General features: G+C 42.2%; 1 protein-coding gene across 6 annotated transcripts in view; it reads left to right on the plus strand.

The window, feature by feature from the left end:
• Window positions 1–19,997, plus strand: part of CCDC141 (coiled-coil domain containing 141) — a 114,372-nt gene that overhangs the window by 50,772 nt on the left and 43,603 nt on the right. For all 6 annotated transcript variants that reach the window (XM_083703711.1, XM_083703710.1, XM_083703714.1 and 3 more), the window contains 6 exons: window positions 1,940–2,059; window positions 8,468–8,662; window positions 14,567–14,739; window positions 15,935–16,076; window positions 18,505–18,624; window positions 19,751–19,942. In XM_083703711.1, the coding sequence (XP_083559837.1) occupies window positions 1,940–2,059; window positions 8,468–8,662; window positions 14,567–14,739; window positions 15,935–16,076; window positions 18,505–18,624; window positions 19,751–19,942 (942 nt within the window). The remainder of the gene's footprint in view (window positions 1–1,939; window positions 2,060–8,467; window positions 8,663–14,566; window positions 14,740–15,934; window positions 16,077–18,504; window positions 18,625–19,750; window positions 19,943–19,997) is intronic.

The following is a 19,997-nucleotide window of genomic DNA, read 5'->3' on the forward strand; positions in this document are numbered from 1 at the left end:
AGCGCACAGAAACACCGTTTACCTTCCCGCTGGAGCGGTACCTGTTTATCTACTTGCACTTTGATGTGCTTTCGAACTGCTAGGTTGGCAGAAGCAGGGACCGAGCAACGGGAGCTCACCCCATCGCGGGGATTCAAACCCCCGACCGTATGATTGGCAGGTCCTAGGCTCTGTGGTTTAACCCACAGCGCCACCCGCAGCCCAGTGTTATGAGCAAGCTTTTGTAACATCTTGTCATAGACGGTAGTGGATGGCTGTAGATCCACTTCCATTTAGGGGTTCTGATGACTACAGAAAAATATATTGGACACATTCAGTATTCCTCCCAATATTTCCTGCTGGATTAAACAGTGACATGCCTCAGATTTATGTGCTGCCTCGTCCCATTTCCCTCTCCAAGCTCAGTGGTGGCGTTGGCCTTCCAGGATCAGATCAGAAGCTGGGATGGCTTCTGCAATTCTGGAACCATCCGTGAAAAACTGGGACACTTGAAGGGCATGCCATAGTGTGCCGCTGCATCTGAACTGAGCCACTCAAATCATACTTTAAGTATTACTTATTGCCTTTAGTTGTTAAGAAACACTGAGCATTATATATATATTATGTATATAATCTCTCCCCACCTCTCCAGTACTGTAATTTAAAAATGAAATCAGGCCTCGAACGAGGAACATATCAAAATGAATAAATTGGAAGCACTTAGGAAGCAGCTTTGTGGTGTGACATCAAATTAAATTTTAATTACATTAATTATCTCTTTATATCCCTTGCTACACCAAACTCCTTAGGTAATTCGCTGAGTGTGTTGTTGTATATTTGTGGGAAGCATTTTTGTTTACTTTCAGAATATTCATAGAGGAATACTTAATAGCTCCAATTGTGACATATAAGGGCAGACTAGGGCCTCAGTCTAACACAGTTCTGTACCCATGCTTAAGCCCCACTGAAATTAAAGGAGGTTAAGCATAACTCTATACTGGATTGTGGTGTATATGTAGGTAATGATCCAATACACCAGTAAATAAAATAGCTGCATTTTAGCCCATGTGATATCAAATTCCACATACCTCTTACTCTGTTTAGGCATTATATGAATTAATGGAATAGGGGAAAGGATCTTGCATGCTTGACTTCCTCATGTTCATTTTAATGCTCGAAAGAGCTTTTGTGCACACAACTGCATAAGCAAAGGATTCCAGGTCCCTGGTCATTTACTCCTCATTCTCCAGGGTGAGGGATTGTCATAGGATAGTTACATGCAGGACTTGAGCTAAAAGTATATTCATTCTGCTTGGGGGGTCACTGGTTTCCTTCCTCTTTTTGTGCCCACAGTTCAGAAGATAGGTTCTGTCTTAACATCCTGCAGCTTTATAGGATTAAAATAGAGTAGACGTGGATGTGAAATAATTATAGTTCCTAGGGCAATGCTTTTCTTTATCAAATAAAACAGCAAATCACAAAACAAAGTGAAGACTGAAAACAAGTCCTCATTCAATGTAAACAGGATTTGTTTAAAACTTCAGTGCGCAGACGACTGGGCTATGGAAACCCAGCCTTTATTAGACTCATTTACAAATTTCCTATTCTTTTGGCTAAGACAAGATTTTTCACACACTCTCATTAAAAATGAAGCTAAACTGGGTTGCTGTTTTTACATGAATAGATAACTCGCAATGTAGCAGTACAGTTCAAACCAATTCACAGGAGGCTGAGTTATTTCTAAAAAGATATAGGTTGAATAGCAGTAAGCAGGATGTAAGAGTTCTTACCATTGTGCTGGATCCATTCAGTGATTGGGAATGTGATCCTAATCATTTATGTTTATTGCTTATGATTAATCTCGTTCAACACACTATGGGTTATTATATAACTATCCTTATGATTAATCTCACTTCAGTAGTTACATACCAGTCCTTCAAAATATTGTTTCTTTTTTCAGATCACCTCTTGGTACAAGAAGAACATAAAGGATTATTTTCATAAGCAAAAGCTGGGGTCATCTTTAAAAGAAAATGAAGAATTACTCCAGGAGCACAAGGAAATGGAAAATAAGGTTAAAGTAAGAACCATCTTATCTAAAACATGCTCACTGTAGTCCTTCAATTTCTTACAGTGGACTATTGTATTGATATAGCAACACCTTTCCCTGAGGATTATCATTTCACTCATTAAATCATGGGCTCTTCATTGCTTGAACTAATCTACACTGGTGAGTTATAACGTTAAAAATATGTTATAAAATGTGACACAGCAATCCGTTGTCAATGGGATATATAGATATACATATATACAGTGGTACTTCAGGTTACATACGCTTCAGGTTACATACGCTTCAGGTTACAGACTCCGCTAACCCAGAAAGTGCTTCAGGTTAAGAACTTTGCTTCAGGATGAGAACAGAAATCGCACTCCGGTGGCGCGGCAGCAGCAGGAGGCCCCATTAGCTAAAGTGGTGCTTCAGCTTAAGAACAGTTTCAGGTTAAGTATGGACCTCCGGAACGAATTAAGTACTTAACCTGAGGTACCACTGTATAGATATATATATCAGGGTTTTTTATACCATTTTTCTTAGCAGTGTAGATCCAGCCCTAGTTTATATGTTTTTGCCCAGTTTGGGAAGAATATGTATTTGCTCACGGTTTCTGACAAGTGGCAACCCCTCTCAAGGCAGGTCACTCTTAGAAACTATGGTGCTAAGGTTCCATTAGCAGACAAATTAATAGAAGGGGAAATATATGAATGGTGGTTAGCTAAACTAGTTAAGAAATGCAAGCAAAAACTCAATGTGTCAATGAGGTTTGGGGCTCAATGAGGTTTGGGGCTGCTTCCCCATTGCAAAAGAAGAATGCGCACTACAACTTCTTTACCTATTACATATGGGGTGGCTGTTGAGAAAGTCAGCTATTTTGTTTTAAATAATCATTTTACATGTTGCTTTACATATTCCACCCACTCCCAGTTTTTTCTTCATCCTTAGCAAAATCTTAGTCTCATGCTTCATTTCCATTTATGTATCCTTAAATTTCAAGAAGAAGAAATCAACTCTAAGAGTGTCTGTCCCAATGATGGCTTTTTAAGAAAATAAACATTCTGAATACAGTCCAGAAAGCTAAACAAATTTAAGTATCATTGACTTCAGTGGAAAAGAGTTAATCACTATAATTGGATACAATGGGACTTAAAAGTCATTAACTTTGGCTGGTTCACACCCAGTATTTTTCTGCAATTCAGTGTGCATAGGAGCGTTTCTTTTTTCTCAGCTGCTTCATGTTTTTGAAAGCCTCACAGCCTCTTTTGAACAAAAGGGTCCAGATTTTATTTATTTATTTTTTAAAAAACCAAAGTATAATTTCACCCTGTCTGCACCAATCTTTTCAGAAGTGCCAGATCAATCAAGAGATCTACAAAGGGGCTCAATTTCTGTGCCAAATGGAATATTGAGAACTGCAATTTTAAAGGTTATTTACTGAGAAGGCAAAAAAGTAAAATAGCATGACCTGTCTGTGGAGAGACACTGAGCACAGGTTATGTATAATGCTGTGTGTCCTCAGAGGTACTTGCGTAGCTCAGGAAATCTGCAGAGGCATGGCAACATCAGGCTTTTTGCTGCTTTTGGTGGAAAGAAGTGACAGCGATGTCATGCCACCAAATAGCACGCAGTATTAAACCAGTAGTGTCTCTGGCTGCTGTGGATGACAGCTGATCCTCTGTGCTAAGCAGCTCACTTGTAGAAGTTCATCCTTGTAGATCAAATCATTATCTCAGCAGTCCTGCAGAGAGGCAAGAAAAGGGCTTTGTGCCTGTGGCTTCGAAGAGAAAATTCCCCAGTGTACACAATGAACCATACCCACCAAGCTTACTCACCACATAAACATTAGTGAGGCGTTCAAGGGACAGGGGCAGCAGATCCTGATGTCAATCGTTATACCACCCACCCCATCCCTGATGTAGATCTTCACTCACCTCTTGTTCCCTGGCTGGGAGGGAACGCCATTTGGTGGTTTGCCTCGGGCGCTAAAATGTCTTGCGTCAACCCTGGTCCTGCCTCTTAAGACACCTGTGGCTGTGCCCCCTGGTCTACGCAAGATTGGTGTCAACCCAAAGAGGGCCTTATGCACATGTCCCTGTCTCAGTTGAGGGACCCCCCTGCATTTACATGTATAGCACCAAATTCCGAATAGGGATGGAAACCATGGTTGTGATAGCTAGCAGCCTCCTCCTTGCCAGCTTAGCATAATCATTGGCTATTAAAGGACACAATAATAATAATAATAAATTTTATTTATATCCCGCCCTCCCCAGCCGAAGCCGGGCTCAGGGCGGCTAACAACAATCAAATAATCAATCAGTCAAATAATCACACATTCTAAAAATATTTCATTATAAAAATTAATTAAAATCAAATTAATGGCAACCGATTAAGCAAAATTCTGTGCAGGTTGCCAGAGGAGGGAGTCAGGCTGCACCCTGACCAAAGGCCTGGTGGAACAACTCTGTCTTGCAGGCCCTGCGGAAAGATGTCAGGTCCCGCAGGGCCCTAGTCTCTTGTGACAGAGCGTTCCACCAGATTGGAGCCGCAGCCGAGAAGGCCCTGGCTCTAGTTGAGGCCAGCCTAACCTCTCTGAGGCCTGGGACATTGAGGATGTTATTATTTGCAGACTGTAGGTTTCTCTGTGGGGCTTACCAGGAGAGGCGGTCCCGTAGGTATGAGGGTCCTAGGCTGTATAGTGCCGTACAGAGGGATAAGACACACCACACATGGCTAATTCAGATGCAACCACTTTTCTTCAACAAGGCAGAGATTATGTATGTGTGTGTGTTGTTGTTGTTGTTGTTGTCTTTTAAAATGCCATTATTGTAACCTTTCCTGTAGAGCTTCTTTCTTGAGTGCAGAGATCCAACATGATATAGTGAGTAGAATGTTGGACAGGGACTGGGGAGACCAAAGTACAAATCCACACTCAGCTATGAAGTCCACTGGGTGACATTAGGCCAGTCACACATCTAGCTCGGTACTCCAAGGTCCTGGGCAAGAATCTTTCCCAAACCTGACACCTGAGATCCTTTTAACTAGATCTGCCAGAGAATGGACCTGCTGCTTAAATGGAATACTCAGGATGAGACAGTCAAATCCGCCATGATAAAGTGGGCGCAGGATTTGGGGCATAACATTATGTTTGAAGACTGGGAAAGGTTATGGAACACCGGAATGAAATTTACGGCATGTAGTGCCTTGAAGGAAAACATTATGAAAATGATATATCGGTGGTACATGACCCCAGTCAAGCTTGCTAAGATATATCACCTGTCTGATAATAAATGTTGGAAATGTAAAGAGGCGGAAGGGACATTCTTTCACCTCTGGTGGACCTGCCCGAAAGTGAAGGCCTTTTGGGAAATGATTCATAATGAACTAAAAAAGGTACTTAGATTTACCTTACCTAAGAAACCAGAGGCCTTCCTCCTGGGCATGGTGGACCAGAGAGTGCTTAAGAAGGACAGAACCTTTTTTATGTACGCTACTACAGCAGCAAGGATCCTGATTGCAAAACATTGGAAGACACAAGATTTACCCACACTGGAGGAATGGCACACGCAGTTGATGGACTACATGGAACTGGCCGAAATGACTGGCAGAATCCGAGACTTGGGAGAAGAAACAATTGAGGAGGACTGGAAAAAATTTAAAGACTATTTGGAAAAACATTATAAGTTGTATGAATGTTAAAAAACGCACCTTTTAGGAAATTCTAGCTTCAGTAATGTTAAATTAAAGAAATGGAAATTAAGGTACAAGAAGCCAGAGATAGAATAATGAAACAACTTTATTGTGTTAAAATGAAAACGTACATGATTTGGGTTATAATATATTTGAAATTGGGTAACATGATAAAATGGAAGATACAATAAGTATTGAAACAAGTTAACAAATTGCAGATGTTATGTATTACAGAGAATGCAGGGTTGGGAGGACGCGGGGAAGTCCAGTAGATTTGGAAAAAAGAATAAGAAAATTTGTAACTTTCTTTCTCTACTTTTATAATATGCTCTTTATTCTTTTTTCTGTATTTCATAAAACTAATAAAAAATATTATATAAAAAAAAGAGAATGGACCTGGGACTTCCCGCAGTACAGGAATCCTCTGTGCTTTTTACCTCTGAGATGGCAACCTTTCCATTTAGAAATCTTCTAACACCACCAATAAACACCAAAGTGCATCAAGTTTACCATAACCCATACCAGCAAGAGAATATAATGGGGAATATTTCCTTCTTTATTGAACAGATTTATTTATTTTTTAAAGCCATGCAAGACCCACAATGAAGTCACATAGGAATGAAACTGAGCCCTGGTGATCTTTGACCAGTGTGTGGCTCTGATCCAGCAGATCTGATGTGATTGCAAAGCCCTCTGTGTTCAGGGAGCGTCTCCATATTCAGTGGGCGATCTTGGAATGCTTGCACACAAATAACTCCCCTTCATAGGAAAGGGCAGAAGGTCACTGCGCCGACTGACTTTTGGACGCTGTCCATTTTTAAGGAGATAGAATCAATGGGATTTAAGTATTACAGTAAAACACTTAGGCTCATTGATTTCAAGAATACATTGGCATGCATTGCCCAGTAGTGAAACTTGGCAAATTGTTGATAATGCCATTGTGTCAAATAACTGAATGCATGTGGTTGTATTTTAAATGATAGCAAGATGCCCATATGTTTGTTCCTAAGCAATGTAATTGAATTTTGAGGGTACTGTCAACCATTCATATTTGCACTACTTTGAACATGGTAGTTGCTGTCCCTTATTTAGTAGGATGGGTATTTTGCAGCTCAGCAGGATAGGTAATTGAACAAAAGGCTTGTACTTCTTTGCTGCTGTTTCCAATTCATCCCGGGGGAATGGTTTTCCTATTTATTAGCCATATAATAAGCTATGCATGGGAAGTAGTTGCTGTAACTCTTCACACTATCTCTACACTGTAAGCCAGTGCTGCCTTGGTATACGGCTTTGTTTGTTTGTTTATTTGTGGCATTTGTATTCCATCCTGTTACATAAACCTCTGTAGATGGTTTACAATAAATCGGGGGGGGGGGGAGAGAGTTGAAATACAAAGTACAGTGGTGCCCCGCAAGACGAACGCCTCACAAGACGAAAAACCCGGTAGACGAAAGGGTTTTCCATTTTGGAGGCGCTTCGCTAAACGAATTTCTCTATGGGGTTGCTTCGCAAGACGAAAAAATCTTGCGAGTTCCCGCGGGTTTTTCCCCACTTTTTTCCTGCTTTTCCTAAGCTGCTAAGCCGCTTAACAGCTGATCCACTGATAAGCCGCTTCTCAGCTGATCGCTAAAAGCCGCTAGACCGCTAATAGCGCTAATCCGCTAAACTGTCAATGGGCTTGCTTCGCAAGACGAAAAAACCGCTAGACGAAAAAACTCGCGGAACGAATTAATTTCGTCTTGCGAGGCACCACTGTAAAATATAAAACCATTTAAAAGGGTGGAGGAAACTCTTCTTAAATACAACAACAAAACTAGTTGCATTGAAGGAATTGTGAGGTGTCCAGGCACGGGGAAATTAGACTACCTGCTGCCATGTAGGCTTAACTATCCACAGGAAAAGAAATAGCAGTATACTAATTTACTAGGCATTTTTGTGCTTTCATTTTTGGGTTTTTATCTTGTGGATCTGCCCTGTGATCTTCGGATGAAGGGTGGTATACAAATTTAATGACTAGTAATAATAATAATCTCAAATACGTTTGTGTGAATCAAATGTCCTTGCTGGACTTTTGGAGATGACAACTGGGACCATCTGCACATCAGGCGAGTTTAACTGTCTACCTACCCACTGATGCTCCCTCTCACTGCCATGTTCTTTCCCCCTTCCTATCTGGGGTTCCTTAGAGAATGCTGGGGTCTTGAGGTTGCCCATCACCCGGACAGCACACTGAGCAGGCACACAGGTCACCTGATCACAATCTTCTTCACCATGATGAGATGTAATTTGAAAAGAAAGTAATTTTCTGAATTTGCATCTCCTGCCTTCCAAGACTTTGAAGCTAGAATCCTGGATGGCGTGTTCCTGATTTGTTTTGTTTTATCACGAGAGCATGGGAGCCATTTGGGTTGCTGTAATCTCATGCAATTTCGCACTGCGGTCCCCCCCCCCCAAAAAAAAAAAACTCCACACACATTTGTGTAGGCATGGCAACTAAAAACAGGGTCCTGAAAAAAAGCACTTTTTGGAGGGAAATTGCATTGCAAAATCGAGAGAGAGCATGGCCACTGTTCTCCAGCTATAAAAAACAATGTCCTATTTTTTTCCAGGACACTTGTAGGGTATGGAATCTATATATGTAAATTAGCATGTGCAAGTTTTATTTAAATCTGTGCCTTCGTCTGTCTTTTTTGTGGGGTGGCTGTCCTGCAGGCAGATAGCTAACTGAGGCGGACCTTCTCTTTCTAGGTATGGAGCTCCAGTGTGGAAGATTTGAAATCAGAGGCTCTCAAGATTCTGTTTTCAGAAGAGTATGCTGAAAAAGAGCACCTGAAGCTTTCAAATCAGAAAATGAACCTGTTGCAACAGGAAGTGAACCGTTGTATGGAGGAGCGGAAAACCTTGTTGCAAGAAGCCAATGAATTCTTCACTGCAGCAGCGAAGGTTAGTCAAAGGATTAACCAACCCACAACATGTGGTCCAGTTGCTTACACTATGCATATCTCACCACGTTTGTTTTCAGTTTGTCACAGTTCTGTTTCTAGTTTTAAAAAGAGAAACATTGCATTTATTTGTATGTATTTCTCTGTATGCAGAACATTCTGGGAGGGGCAGAGGAGTCCCTCCAAGGATTTTGCCTCCAGCAGTTTATATTCCAAGAAACAGGTGGGGCTGTTGTGCGCCAAGGCCCTACACCCCCTCCCTCGAGGAATGAAAACACGTGGACACCAGTATTTAGGTTAATGTGCGAAAAAAGGTCACAACTTTTATTGGGTACAGAATGTGAATGGTATTGGCTTTAGGCACTGGACCCATTCCAACTATATCTGACTCCCGCTCGCCATGCAGGAAGTCTCAAAAGGGTTAACCACCTTTAGGGGGAGCCCTGTTTATGTACATCAACTCGGAGCTCCCCCAGGGTCACCGGAAAGTTGTGCCATGGCCTTAGCCACCTCCCGGGCTTCGGACAGGATCCACGATCCCCAGGTTCCTTTAACGGAATACCCTTAAATGGGAGGGGTAGCTGATGGCCACAACCTCCCCTCCCATAAACCAAGTTTTCCCAATGCCTAACAGCCAAACCTTACAAAGTTGTGATGATTTGCAACAAGGTAGGCAAAAACCAAGTGGCTGGTGCCAATCTGCCAAGTGGAAAAATTCCTACCAGGCCCCTTCAACAGGCGACCAACCAAAGTCCATAGCAAGGTCAAAGTGACTAACACTAGAAGAAAGGGCAGGAGGGTGGGAGATCCGTAGTAGCAGGGAGCAGAAGGAATTACTCTCGGCTGCATGACAGCTTAAATGCAGCTTAGCCACACACCCCAGCCAGCCCGATTGGCTGGCTGGGTTGTGACGCGCGCCGGGACTCCCTGATGACTAAACACGCCCCCCACTAAGGGCGGGAAGCGCAAGGCCCGTGCGCAACCCCTCCCCTCCCTGAAAAGGAGAGGCTTTAGTATACACTGTACTTGTTCTTAAAACTTTTTAAAAAATGTTTTGAGAGTTCTATTAAAATTGCAAAAAAAAAAAAAACCCTCCAGAAATACTAGACCTTTTCTTGAACTTTGTGGTCTATGAGTCTGTACTGAGTTCCCGTTTGCTTATTTGTTTGCTTTCGTTATATCTTTTTGACCTGCTTCTCAACCATGGTAGGCTCTTAATGAGGCTTACAATTTATCCAACATAAGAATGAGAGTATATTAGGTAAAAGTGGGACCTGCACCAAAATGATGCATCCCATAGCTTAATCAATGGGGCATAAGGCTCTTAATCTCAGAGTGGTGGATTTGGGGACCACATTGGTCAAAAGATTCCCCCATTGCAGGGGGTTGGACTAGATGACCCTCATGGTCCCTTCCATGATTCTGTTTCTCACCTCCCCTATTCAGCATTCCATGGCCACTGAGCATGCTCAGTTTCCATTGGGCTGTTTTTTATTGACTGCCTTCATTTCTGCCAAACGATTGGCAATCTGGTGTTGTGTGTGCCACTTTCAACCAATTCTAAACATTTTGACACCACATCCAGCCATCTTCATATTTTGGATAGGTTTTACCATGCCGGGGAATAAAACTCATGATCATTCCTTCTTTCCCTGCAATTTGTAACAATCAGGGAATTTGGGGATTGTATTCCTCTGATGAGGAAATAGTCTTGGTGGATACAAACTTCACTACAGGCAAAGAAGGCACCTGGAATAGGATTCCTTCTGAATATCTTAATGCCTGAAGAGGCTTGTCCCAAGCAACTGTTTTCTAACTTGAATAGAAGAAAACTAGATAACAGAAGTTGCATGAGACAAGGGGATGGATTTGGAGGCATTCAGAGATTATAAAAGACTCAGTGATGTTGACTGGCAGGTTTATTTTCTGTAAACACACAGTAACTCAAAAAATAATATTTTACTGTATGTTACATATTTTGTGTGTGTGTGCGTGCGCAAATAACCTTACTGTAAAAAAAATTTCATACTCTGTTTACAATAGCAATTGACAGCACCAAAGAGTGAATAATACCCAGGGTGAGAGAAGCATTCATCATTTCATTTAGATAATCTGGCTTTATGAGAAGACTAGCTGATTTCTGTCAGAAGAGTGACTGGGCAGTTTAGTGCAGATTGCTCTCTAAGTATTTATTTAGTAATGTTACCTGCTAGAGAAGGAGAAACGTTTGTATGCTAATGTGAATGTGCTTAACTATTAGTTCTGGCTCTTTTGCCGTCTTTTATGTTATGAACCAATGTCTTAAAATTAATCAACAACAGGACTGCCATTTTTTCCTTTTAAAAACAATGCCCTCTGAAACAGATCTGTTTCTCTGTATGTTTTTCAATTCTCGCCCTTCTTCTTCTTCTTCTTCTTCTTCTTCTTCTTCTTCTTCTTCTTCTTCTTCTTCTTCAAGCAGTGCTTATGAAGGGAAAACTCTCAGTTCACATTTCTATCAGCATTGCTGTGGAGGAGGAAAAAAAAGGGGGGTTAACTAAGCAGCTGTCTTGACAGGCCAGTGTACCACTGAGCTTGGCATTTCTACCCCATGTGGGGTTTCAGGCAAGACTCTTTCCCATCCTCTGCGTGCAGAGTATAGACTCTATCACTGACTTATGGCTCTCATCTCATACAGTAATAATCTCCCAGGTAGAGGAACAGTGACAGTGGAGCTCCATCCCCCCCTGTAAAAGATCACTGCTATATTGAAGCAGTCCAATGGCCAGCTTTTTCAATGGTCCTGCTAATCCAATGAGTGGTAGGAGCAAGTGTCTGTATTCAGTGCCGGAGCCCTCTGTTGCCTTTGAGGTCAATAATCCAATAGCGCAGCTCAAAAGGAGAGATACTTCACAGCACTGCTGAATTGTCTGGTGGGACACAGCGGCGTCTTGCCCATAGAGGCAAGTGGTGCGGCGCGCCAGGGTGCCAAGTTCTGGAGGCTGCCAGGGAAGAGGCGGAGGCTGGGCATGGCGCCTCCTGACATTATCTCGCTGCCCTCGCCTGCCTCTGCCATGCCGCTCCGAAGCAACGCCGTGGCCACTGCGGTACGGGCGCCAGGGATAAGGCTGAGGCTGGGCACAGCACCTCCCGGCATCAGCTTGCCGCCCTTACCCGCCTTGCTGAACTAGCGCCGCGCCTGGAGCCTCTGCCTCTTCCCTGCCTCCAGCCGCCGCCTGCCTCCTCCAGCCCCGCAAAGCTGCCGGCAGCTCCGTAAAAATGTTGGCAATTCTGGGAAAGGGGGGGCTCTGGAGGGATCTTTTCACCACGGCGCCAGATATACTTAAGATGGCTCTGGTGGGACACTAAACAACCTGCTGTGTCACTTCTCACCCATTAAAAGGAGAGCGCTATGACATTATTACGTTGAAGAGCAGTACAGGCGTTCCCCGCCTATCTGAGGGTTACGTTCCTGGTTACCACGTGTATATGTGAAATCACCTATAGTAGGCAACACCATCTAAAAAGCCTGTAAACAACATCTAAACCTCTGGGAACCCTTAAAAACCCCTTAAAAAACCAGCAGCACTTGCCAGAAGCCCCCCCTTTTTGAAGCAAGCTTCCTAGTGCGTGGCCACATTAATCAACTGCAGCAGGCTGAAAAGGCCATGTTACCGAGTATCATATTATGCTGAGTTGGCACCATCTATGAAACTGTAGCAATATAGGAAGGGGCAATCCTGACAGCCAGAGTGGTTATCACAGCTGTCATGGAAAAACTCAACTTCAGAAGGCTACAGTCTTCAAACTTCCTACTCTATACAATGTTAAGAGTAGTGGCTTTAGAGCAGGTCATCTGAGGGTTGTTACCATTCTTGCAACCCAACCCTATCTGTCTTTGCAAGGAGGTACAGTGGTACCCCAGGTTACATACGCTTCAGGTTACATACGCTTCAGGTTACAGACTCTGCTAACCCAGAAATAGTGCTTCAGGTTAAGAACTTTGCTTCAGGATGAGAACAGAAATCATGCAGCAGTGGCGCGGCAGCAGCAGGAGGCCCCATTAGCTAAAGTGGTGCTTCAGGTTAAGAACAGTTTCAGGTTAAGAATGGACCTCCGGAACGAATTAAGTACTTAACCCGAGGTACCACTGTAATTTCTACTGAGTTCAATGTTGTCTTTTCTGCTGAAGACCTTCCTCTTCCAGCAAGCCATTTCAGGTAGAGATCTTTCCCTGTCTGCGTCCAGTACCTTTCGAAGAACAAACTTCATTACTAGTATGGTTTATGTCATGAAGTCCAGAGAATGGTATCCAAGTAAACAGCTCTACTAGCCCAACGTAAGCATTTTTGGCTCTGCCACTGGGATTTCCACTCCCTCTCCTCTTGTCATGTGCCGCCTAAATCTGCTCTGGAAGGTTGAGGAGAAACTCACAACAGATTTTTTTTTGGGGGGGGGACTGCAGAGGGGGAGGGGAAGTTTCATTGTCCAGCCTGCACTATGGGACCTATATAGTTGTATACCGCCTAGAGTTCTGATCCAAAGGTTCCTGAGTTTTTCAAAACTGACTGGTAATTTTATTGTTGTGAGTGGCTTGAAGTCACTTTTGTTTAAAAAAGGCTAATATAATACTCACCATCACCTACAATTCTAGGGTTTGAGAAGGGAAATTTCATAGACTGGCTCACCCTCCACTGCTGCTGTCTTCTCTCGAAGTGATAATCCTGTCATTATATCCCCCCCCCCCCATCCATTTTTCTTCTACAGACATCGTTCTCTTGGTCATTTTTGAAAGTCAAACAAGCATCCATTTTTATTTTATTTTTTTGCTGTAAAAAGGACTGAAGATACTTTCCCCACATTCTCACTTCATCATCTTTTTGGTAATACAGCAATTCAGACATTTCCCTCATAACTGAAGGCAGAGATACTCAGAAAAAAGAAAAATGTGCACCGGGAAGCCAAGAAGCCGGTAATTTGGTTTCTGACATTTAACTAAAGAGCATTTTTAAACTGAAGGCCCCAATCCAGTTGCCATTACTCTCAGCAGCAAGTTGCTTTACAGGTTTCTGCTGTACATGAGACTCTCGCCATGTAACAAGATATCTGTGCTCTCAGCTTTAGCAGCACTAGTTCACCAGGGAGGAGAGAATCTGGATTCAATGTTCCCTTTCATAAATAAATGGTTGGTGTTGTAAGAACTGACAGTGCTGCCCATCTTGTCTGGTGAGACATATGGATGTGCTCAATAGTGACTCTGTGCATTGGCCCATCAGGCTCAGTATATCCAGACTGCCAATGGTCTCCACCACATTTGAGAGACCTTCCCTGCCCTCTACCTGAGGTTCTTTTATGGAAAACACCAGAAATTGAGCCTAGAACTCTATGCACGTGAAGCAAGTGCCCAGCCCCTGACCTATGACTCCTTCAGTTCCCTGTCTACTAAGGAGAGCAGTGTGCACAGCTGAAGGTGCTTCATATAAGGACTTGATCAGAAGCAGAGCCTCCTTTGTGCATGCAGATTTGGTAGGAGCCAGCATATGGGAACTTGTTCCAAATCTATGGAACAACATGGTGTCATGCCTTCAGGGTAGTGGGCCCAACTCTATGGAACTCAATCACAGTAGAAATCAAGCAAGCCTCAAATCATCCCTGCTGAATTTCAGAAGCCTGGTTAAAACTATTTTATTCCAGAAGGACTTTGCACCATGAATCTGCTCTGACGTTTCAATCTCTGGTGTTTAATTTATGTTTTGAATTTTGGATGTGTTTTGTAAGCCACTTTGGGATCCAGATGGTAAAAAGCAGGATATAAATTCTTAAAACAAAATGGTTTCTATGCTGAGTTGAAGAAAAACTGTTTCATAATATGTTTTATTTAAAAGGCCAGTCTTTTACTTTTCAAAAACTGTATTTGTTTTGATAGGCATGTGACGTACTTAGAAATGTAGAGGCCTCCCTTAAGCTTCTTAACTCTGAAGGAATAAGCTCGCCTCTCTTGGCAATAAAACATGAGGAACTGAAGAAAGAGATTACAGAAGGATCAGCTGATGCCTTGCAGAAGGGACAAACCTTGCTTAGCAAAGGAGATGCCCACAGGTAAGTTAAGGATGTAAGTGAAGAATCCCATACACATTTAGGAGTTGCCTCATAGGTATCAATTATTGTTGGGAAGTTACATGGTCCTAAGCAGGTCGGAATACTCCTTTTCCACATGAGCACTGATCAAGGGGAACGTGGGGAGTTTTTAGGCAGAAATAAGGCAAATCCTGAAAATGAGGAAATGCAACCCAGGGTTTTATGAGCTTGACCATTCATTAGGATTGAATCCAGGGTGATTCTCAGTGGATGAATTCTCTTCCTCACATTCTTGAAAGCATTCTTCACAGCCCCTTTCCCCCAAATTCACTGAGGCAAGGGGAAGTGATGGGGAAGAAATACAAGTTGTTTCATATGCTGCAATTTCCCGCCAATGGTAATTATTATTATTATTATTATTATTATTATTATTATTATTATTATTATTATTATTATTATTTTATACCCCACCCTTCTGGCTGGGTTTCCTCAGCCACTCTGGCCAGCTTCCAAGAAAATATTAAAATACAATAGTCCGTCAAACATTAAAAGCTTACCTAAACAGAGCTGCCTTCAGATGTCTTCTAAAAGTCTGGTAGTTGTTTTTCTTTGACATCTGATGGGAGGGCGTGCCACAGGGCAGGCGCCACCACCGAGAAGGCCCTCTGCTTGGTTCCCTGTAACTTCGCTTCTCGCAGTGAGGGAACCGCCAAAAGGCCCTCGGCGCTGGACCTCAGTGTCCAGGCTGAATGATGGGGGTGGAGATGCTCCTTCAGGTATACTGGACCAAAGCCATTTAGGGTTTTAAAGGTCAGCACCAACACTTTGAATTGTGCTCGAAAACGTACTAGGAGCCAATGTAGGTCTTTCAAGACTGGTGTTATGTGGTCTTGGTGGCCGTGCCCAGTCACCAGTCTAGCAGCCGCATTCTGTCTTTTTATTCAGGGTCACATTTTGATAGGTTTACTTATCTGACGTAAATTTGTTCATATTTGTTTCCTCACAAGTTCTGGAGATGAACTCATTTGAGGAAGGGAAAGTGTTAGAACAAAATCCTCAAATGTACATGTCCTAGTTTTTCTGTTTTGCTGCAAATTAACATTATTGTTGGTTTTCCAAAGGCTAGCTGTGCAAAGGATCAGAATTGTTTTAATCTGCCTCCTATAATCCTACCTACCAGCAAAAATGCTAACTGTCATTTTGTTTCTGCCTTCAGTTCTTGGATGACTGGTGTTCAGGAAATGGTAAACTGCATTAACAAAAGAGTAGATGGGCTGATCAAACAGTGTACTGCTTACAAGGAACTTGCCTCAGAAAAACAGCACTTAACCACCTCCTTAGACAATTATCTCAAGAAGGTATATGAAAACATGCAACCCATTCTGATAAATATAACTGAATGATAAATAGAAATTGAAGTCCAATTTTATTGGACAGTGTGATTTTTCGGTGAGATCCACTATATATTTTGGAAAGTTGTATGTCTGCTTGGATGCCTCTTAAGGTACTGTAGCCAAATTTTGTATGAAGGTTCCTGGGATCAAGGTTCAGGTTTTCACCTATGTTTGGATACAATTGGACACCATTTTGAATCAAGATGGTGGACTCCAGCTTTAAAAAACTGCATTGATTTTAACCATTGATTTCAAAACTGCACCAGTTTTTTGGTTTATAAGAATTCCTGAGGAATGCTATGTGCCAGGCTCCTAGTATATATACTAAACAGATTTAAATGCACAGTATACCTAAATATGTCACAAGATCTCACAAATTCCTGCAGGCAAACGTGTAAGAGAAATTGGGACAGAGGTTCCTCATAGTGCTTCCCTCCAGATTTCTATCAGGTATTGCTCTCTTTCTCTCACTTCAGTCCAGGAAATGTCTGTGCTCTCATTTATTTATTCTTTTAATTGGATTTTGTTTATATTCTGCTTTTTCGTATCACAAGCTTCTATATATATATATAGTGGCCTGTGAGCCGAAAAAGCAGAATATAAACAAAATTCAATTAAAAGAATAAATATATATAATATTCCACTTTAAACACTGAAACCACAAAGGAAATTGATCCATGAGGAAAAATATTCAGAGTAGAGAAAGAAAAAAAGAGAATAGGTTGAAACATGATAATAAAAAAGAACACAGAAACAAGTAATTAAACATGGAGAATGCATTCAAAGCACATTTCACCACTCAAGGAATTCTGGGCACTGTAGTTTAAGGGTTGCTGGAAATTGTATCTCTGTGAGAGGTAAAATACAGTGTCCAGAATTCTTGCTGTGGTGTAGTGGTTAAGAGTGGTAGACTCGTAATCTGGTGAACCGGGTTCGCTTCCCCGCTTCTCCACATCCTGGGTGACCTTGGACTAGTCTCAATTCTTTGAAGTCTCTCACCCCCACTCACCTCACAGAGTGTTTGTTGTGGGGGAGGAAGGGAAAGGAGAATGTTAGCCGCTTTGAGACTCCTTCGGGTAGCGATAAAGCGGGGTATCAAATCCAAACTCCTCCTCCTCCTCCTCTTCTTCTTCTTCTTCTTCTTCTTCTTCTTCTTCTTCTTCTTTGAGGGAATGAATGAGCTTCATTTGTGCTTTAAAGGTAGGTTGTATAAGTGGTCTGAGTCTCTCTCAGGTCTAGTTGGTCTTCCATGACCAACCTTGTTGGGTGGGGAGAGGACAGCTGCACTGAACACAGAGCCTGTTTCCCTTTCAAAGTGGCCCGTCAGCTTCTATTGCCCTGCCAGGACTTCACACTCATCCTGAAGCCCTTCATTGAAAACAATTGTTTTATACCGAATTAATTATGCAGATTGTGTTTCGTTTAGGCAGAGTACCACCTAATACCTGTCTTACAAGTGGAAAAAAAAGATGCTTTTGATCATTGTTGTAAAAAAAAGACATTCACAAAATTGGGGAATGCTGTCTGAAATTTGAGATATAATGAATGCTTCTTGCTTCTATGGGGAATGTGACTACCCATTATAACCATAATAGGTGTTTTCTAGTACAGTTCTCTACTAACATAGAACACTATGAAATATTTGCTGCATGCTAAAATCAACCCTGGCATTTGGTAGACACAGCTTAATCCAATTTAGATGCTTCTAAAAGTGTGCAACAGGAACGAATCCTCATAATGGCTATATATACAATATAATTCTATATGCTAAGCCATCATGGCTATTTTTTCCATTCATGCTGTCACAAATGTAAATTTATGTGCATGATGCGCAATTACGTCCATAAGCCATAAGGCCAAAGACTCGAAAATGTACTCAGTTTAAAAATGAAGAGAGTGTTCTTATGAAGGGAAGAGAGTTTGTGAAATTAGTTATCCAGGCTACTTTTTACTTCTTGGCTAATGAAACAGTAACTAATATGTGTTTGAATCGTAATGCTGGAAATGTACCGGTAGTTAGAGGTTAGGCATTTCAGCATATATGCCTTTGTAGTCTTAATCGTGCACATGCAAAATCTCTGTCCCACAAAAAGGAACAGTTGAACATGCCTTCATTTTTAACTATATGGTGTCATTTTTACTAACTCAAATATATGTGGTGACACATGGCACACTCTTTCAAAGAATTGTGCCATTTTACAACGCATGTGGGAGAATCACTTATCTGAAAGCACTCCCCTATCAAAACTTCTCTACCTGTGGAATGCTTATACCTACATCACAGTGAAGACTTCTAGCCCGTAATTATGCCATTATGTCCAAAAGAAGCCTTGGTGGCATGCAAATTAGTAGTTCAATGTTTTTAACTGGTTCTTTTTATTCAAAACCAAAGGCCTCTACAAAGATTAAGAACGTTGGTCCAATAGTCTCAGCTGCAATAAATCCTGGATCATCTGTCCCTGAATCAGAAAAAGTCCTGAACAAATACTTAGAGCTGGCAAATCAAACTAAGGTAAAATACTTTTACACTGCATTTTTTAAAAAAAACAACAACCCGGTGTTGAGCCATATGTTATTACTGTGCAAATTTCCCCAGGTATTTCAGGAATGGCTTGCTTTTCTACACCAGTCCTGCACACCAGTGAAGAATCTTGCAATGAACAGAGCCCCATTACGCCAGGGATAAGGAACTTGTGGTCCTCTAGAAGCTGCCTGATTACAACTCCCATTATCCCTGCTGGCTGGGATGAAAGCTGTAATCATAGAGTTGGAAGGGTCATCTATCCCAACCCCCTGCAATGCAAGAAATGTTTTAGCAAGACTGATTTTAGCAAGACTGGTTGCTTAGAGACATGGGACGCGGGTGGCGCTGTGGTTAAACCACAGAGCCTAAGACTTGCCGATCAGAAGGTCGGTGGTTCGAATCCCCACGACGGGGTGAGCTCCTGTTGTTTGGTCCCTGCTCCTGCCAACCTAGCAGTTTGATAGCACATCAAAGTGCAAGTAGATAAATAGGTACCACTCTGGTGGGAAGCTAAACGGCGTTTCCGTGCGCTGCTCTGGTTTGCCAGAAGCGGCTTAGTCATGCTGGCCACATGACCTGGAAGCTGTACGCCGGCTCCCTTGGCCAGTAAAGCAAGATGAGTGCCGCAACCCCAGAGTTGGCCACAACTGGACCTAATGGTCAGGGGTCCCTTTACCTTTTAGAGACATGGTGCTGGAAGAATTAATATTAAGCACATTTCATATTATTTTTCAATATTGCAATATTATACTTTAATTTTTGCTTTTTATTTAAATCTGCCATCACAACTCCCACCCACTCAAACCTACTACAGACCTTGGCGACATATCCCATAATGCTTAGGGTCCTCCAACCCTCAGGAAGTGCTGTGGTAGATATAGGAAATCTGGGCGGGGAGAGGGGAATGGTTACCCCACTCCGCACAAGTGGAAACACTTTTTGCCATCGCTAATATCCTAAAATTGTTTATGCGGAGGGATTTGTTTTGGTTTTTTTTACCTGAGGGTGGGGGGGTACAGATGAGTTGCAAATCTTCAAGGAGTGGCCCAGTTTTAGGTAGGCCAATTCAAATGTTCACATTACACGTTATATTTCTCTGTTTATGCTGCTGTAGGACATGGCAACTGAATTGGAATTAGCTGTGAGAATTTTTAAAGAGATGGAAGAACTGGAAACCACAGAAGTGGCCGTTTTCTCTAACAAAACTGACCTCCTAAATGAAGAACTGACAACACTTAACAGAAATATTAGTTCAAAACTGGAAATCCTGAAGCCGTATGTAGAATTTTTGAAGTCATCCGATGAGGTACTTTCCCCCTCCACTCGAGAGTCATATTCCCTTGGGTAATCTGTCAGGGGCT

Source organism: Podarcis gaigeae (assembly GCF_964106915.1).
Source record: "Podarcis gaigeae genome assembly, chromosome: 1".
NCBI classification, from domain to species: Eukaryota; Metazoa; Chordata; class Lepidosauria; order Squamata; family Lacertidae; genus Podarcis; species Podarcis gaigeae.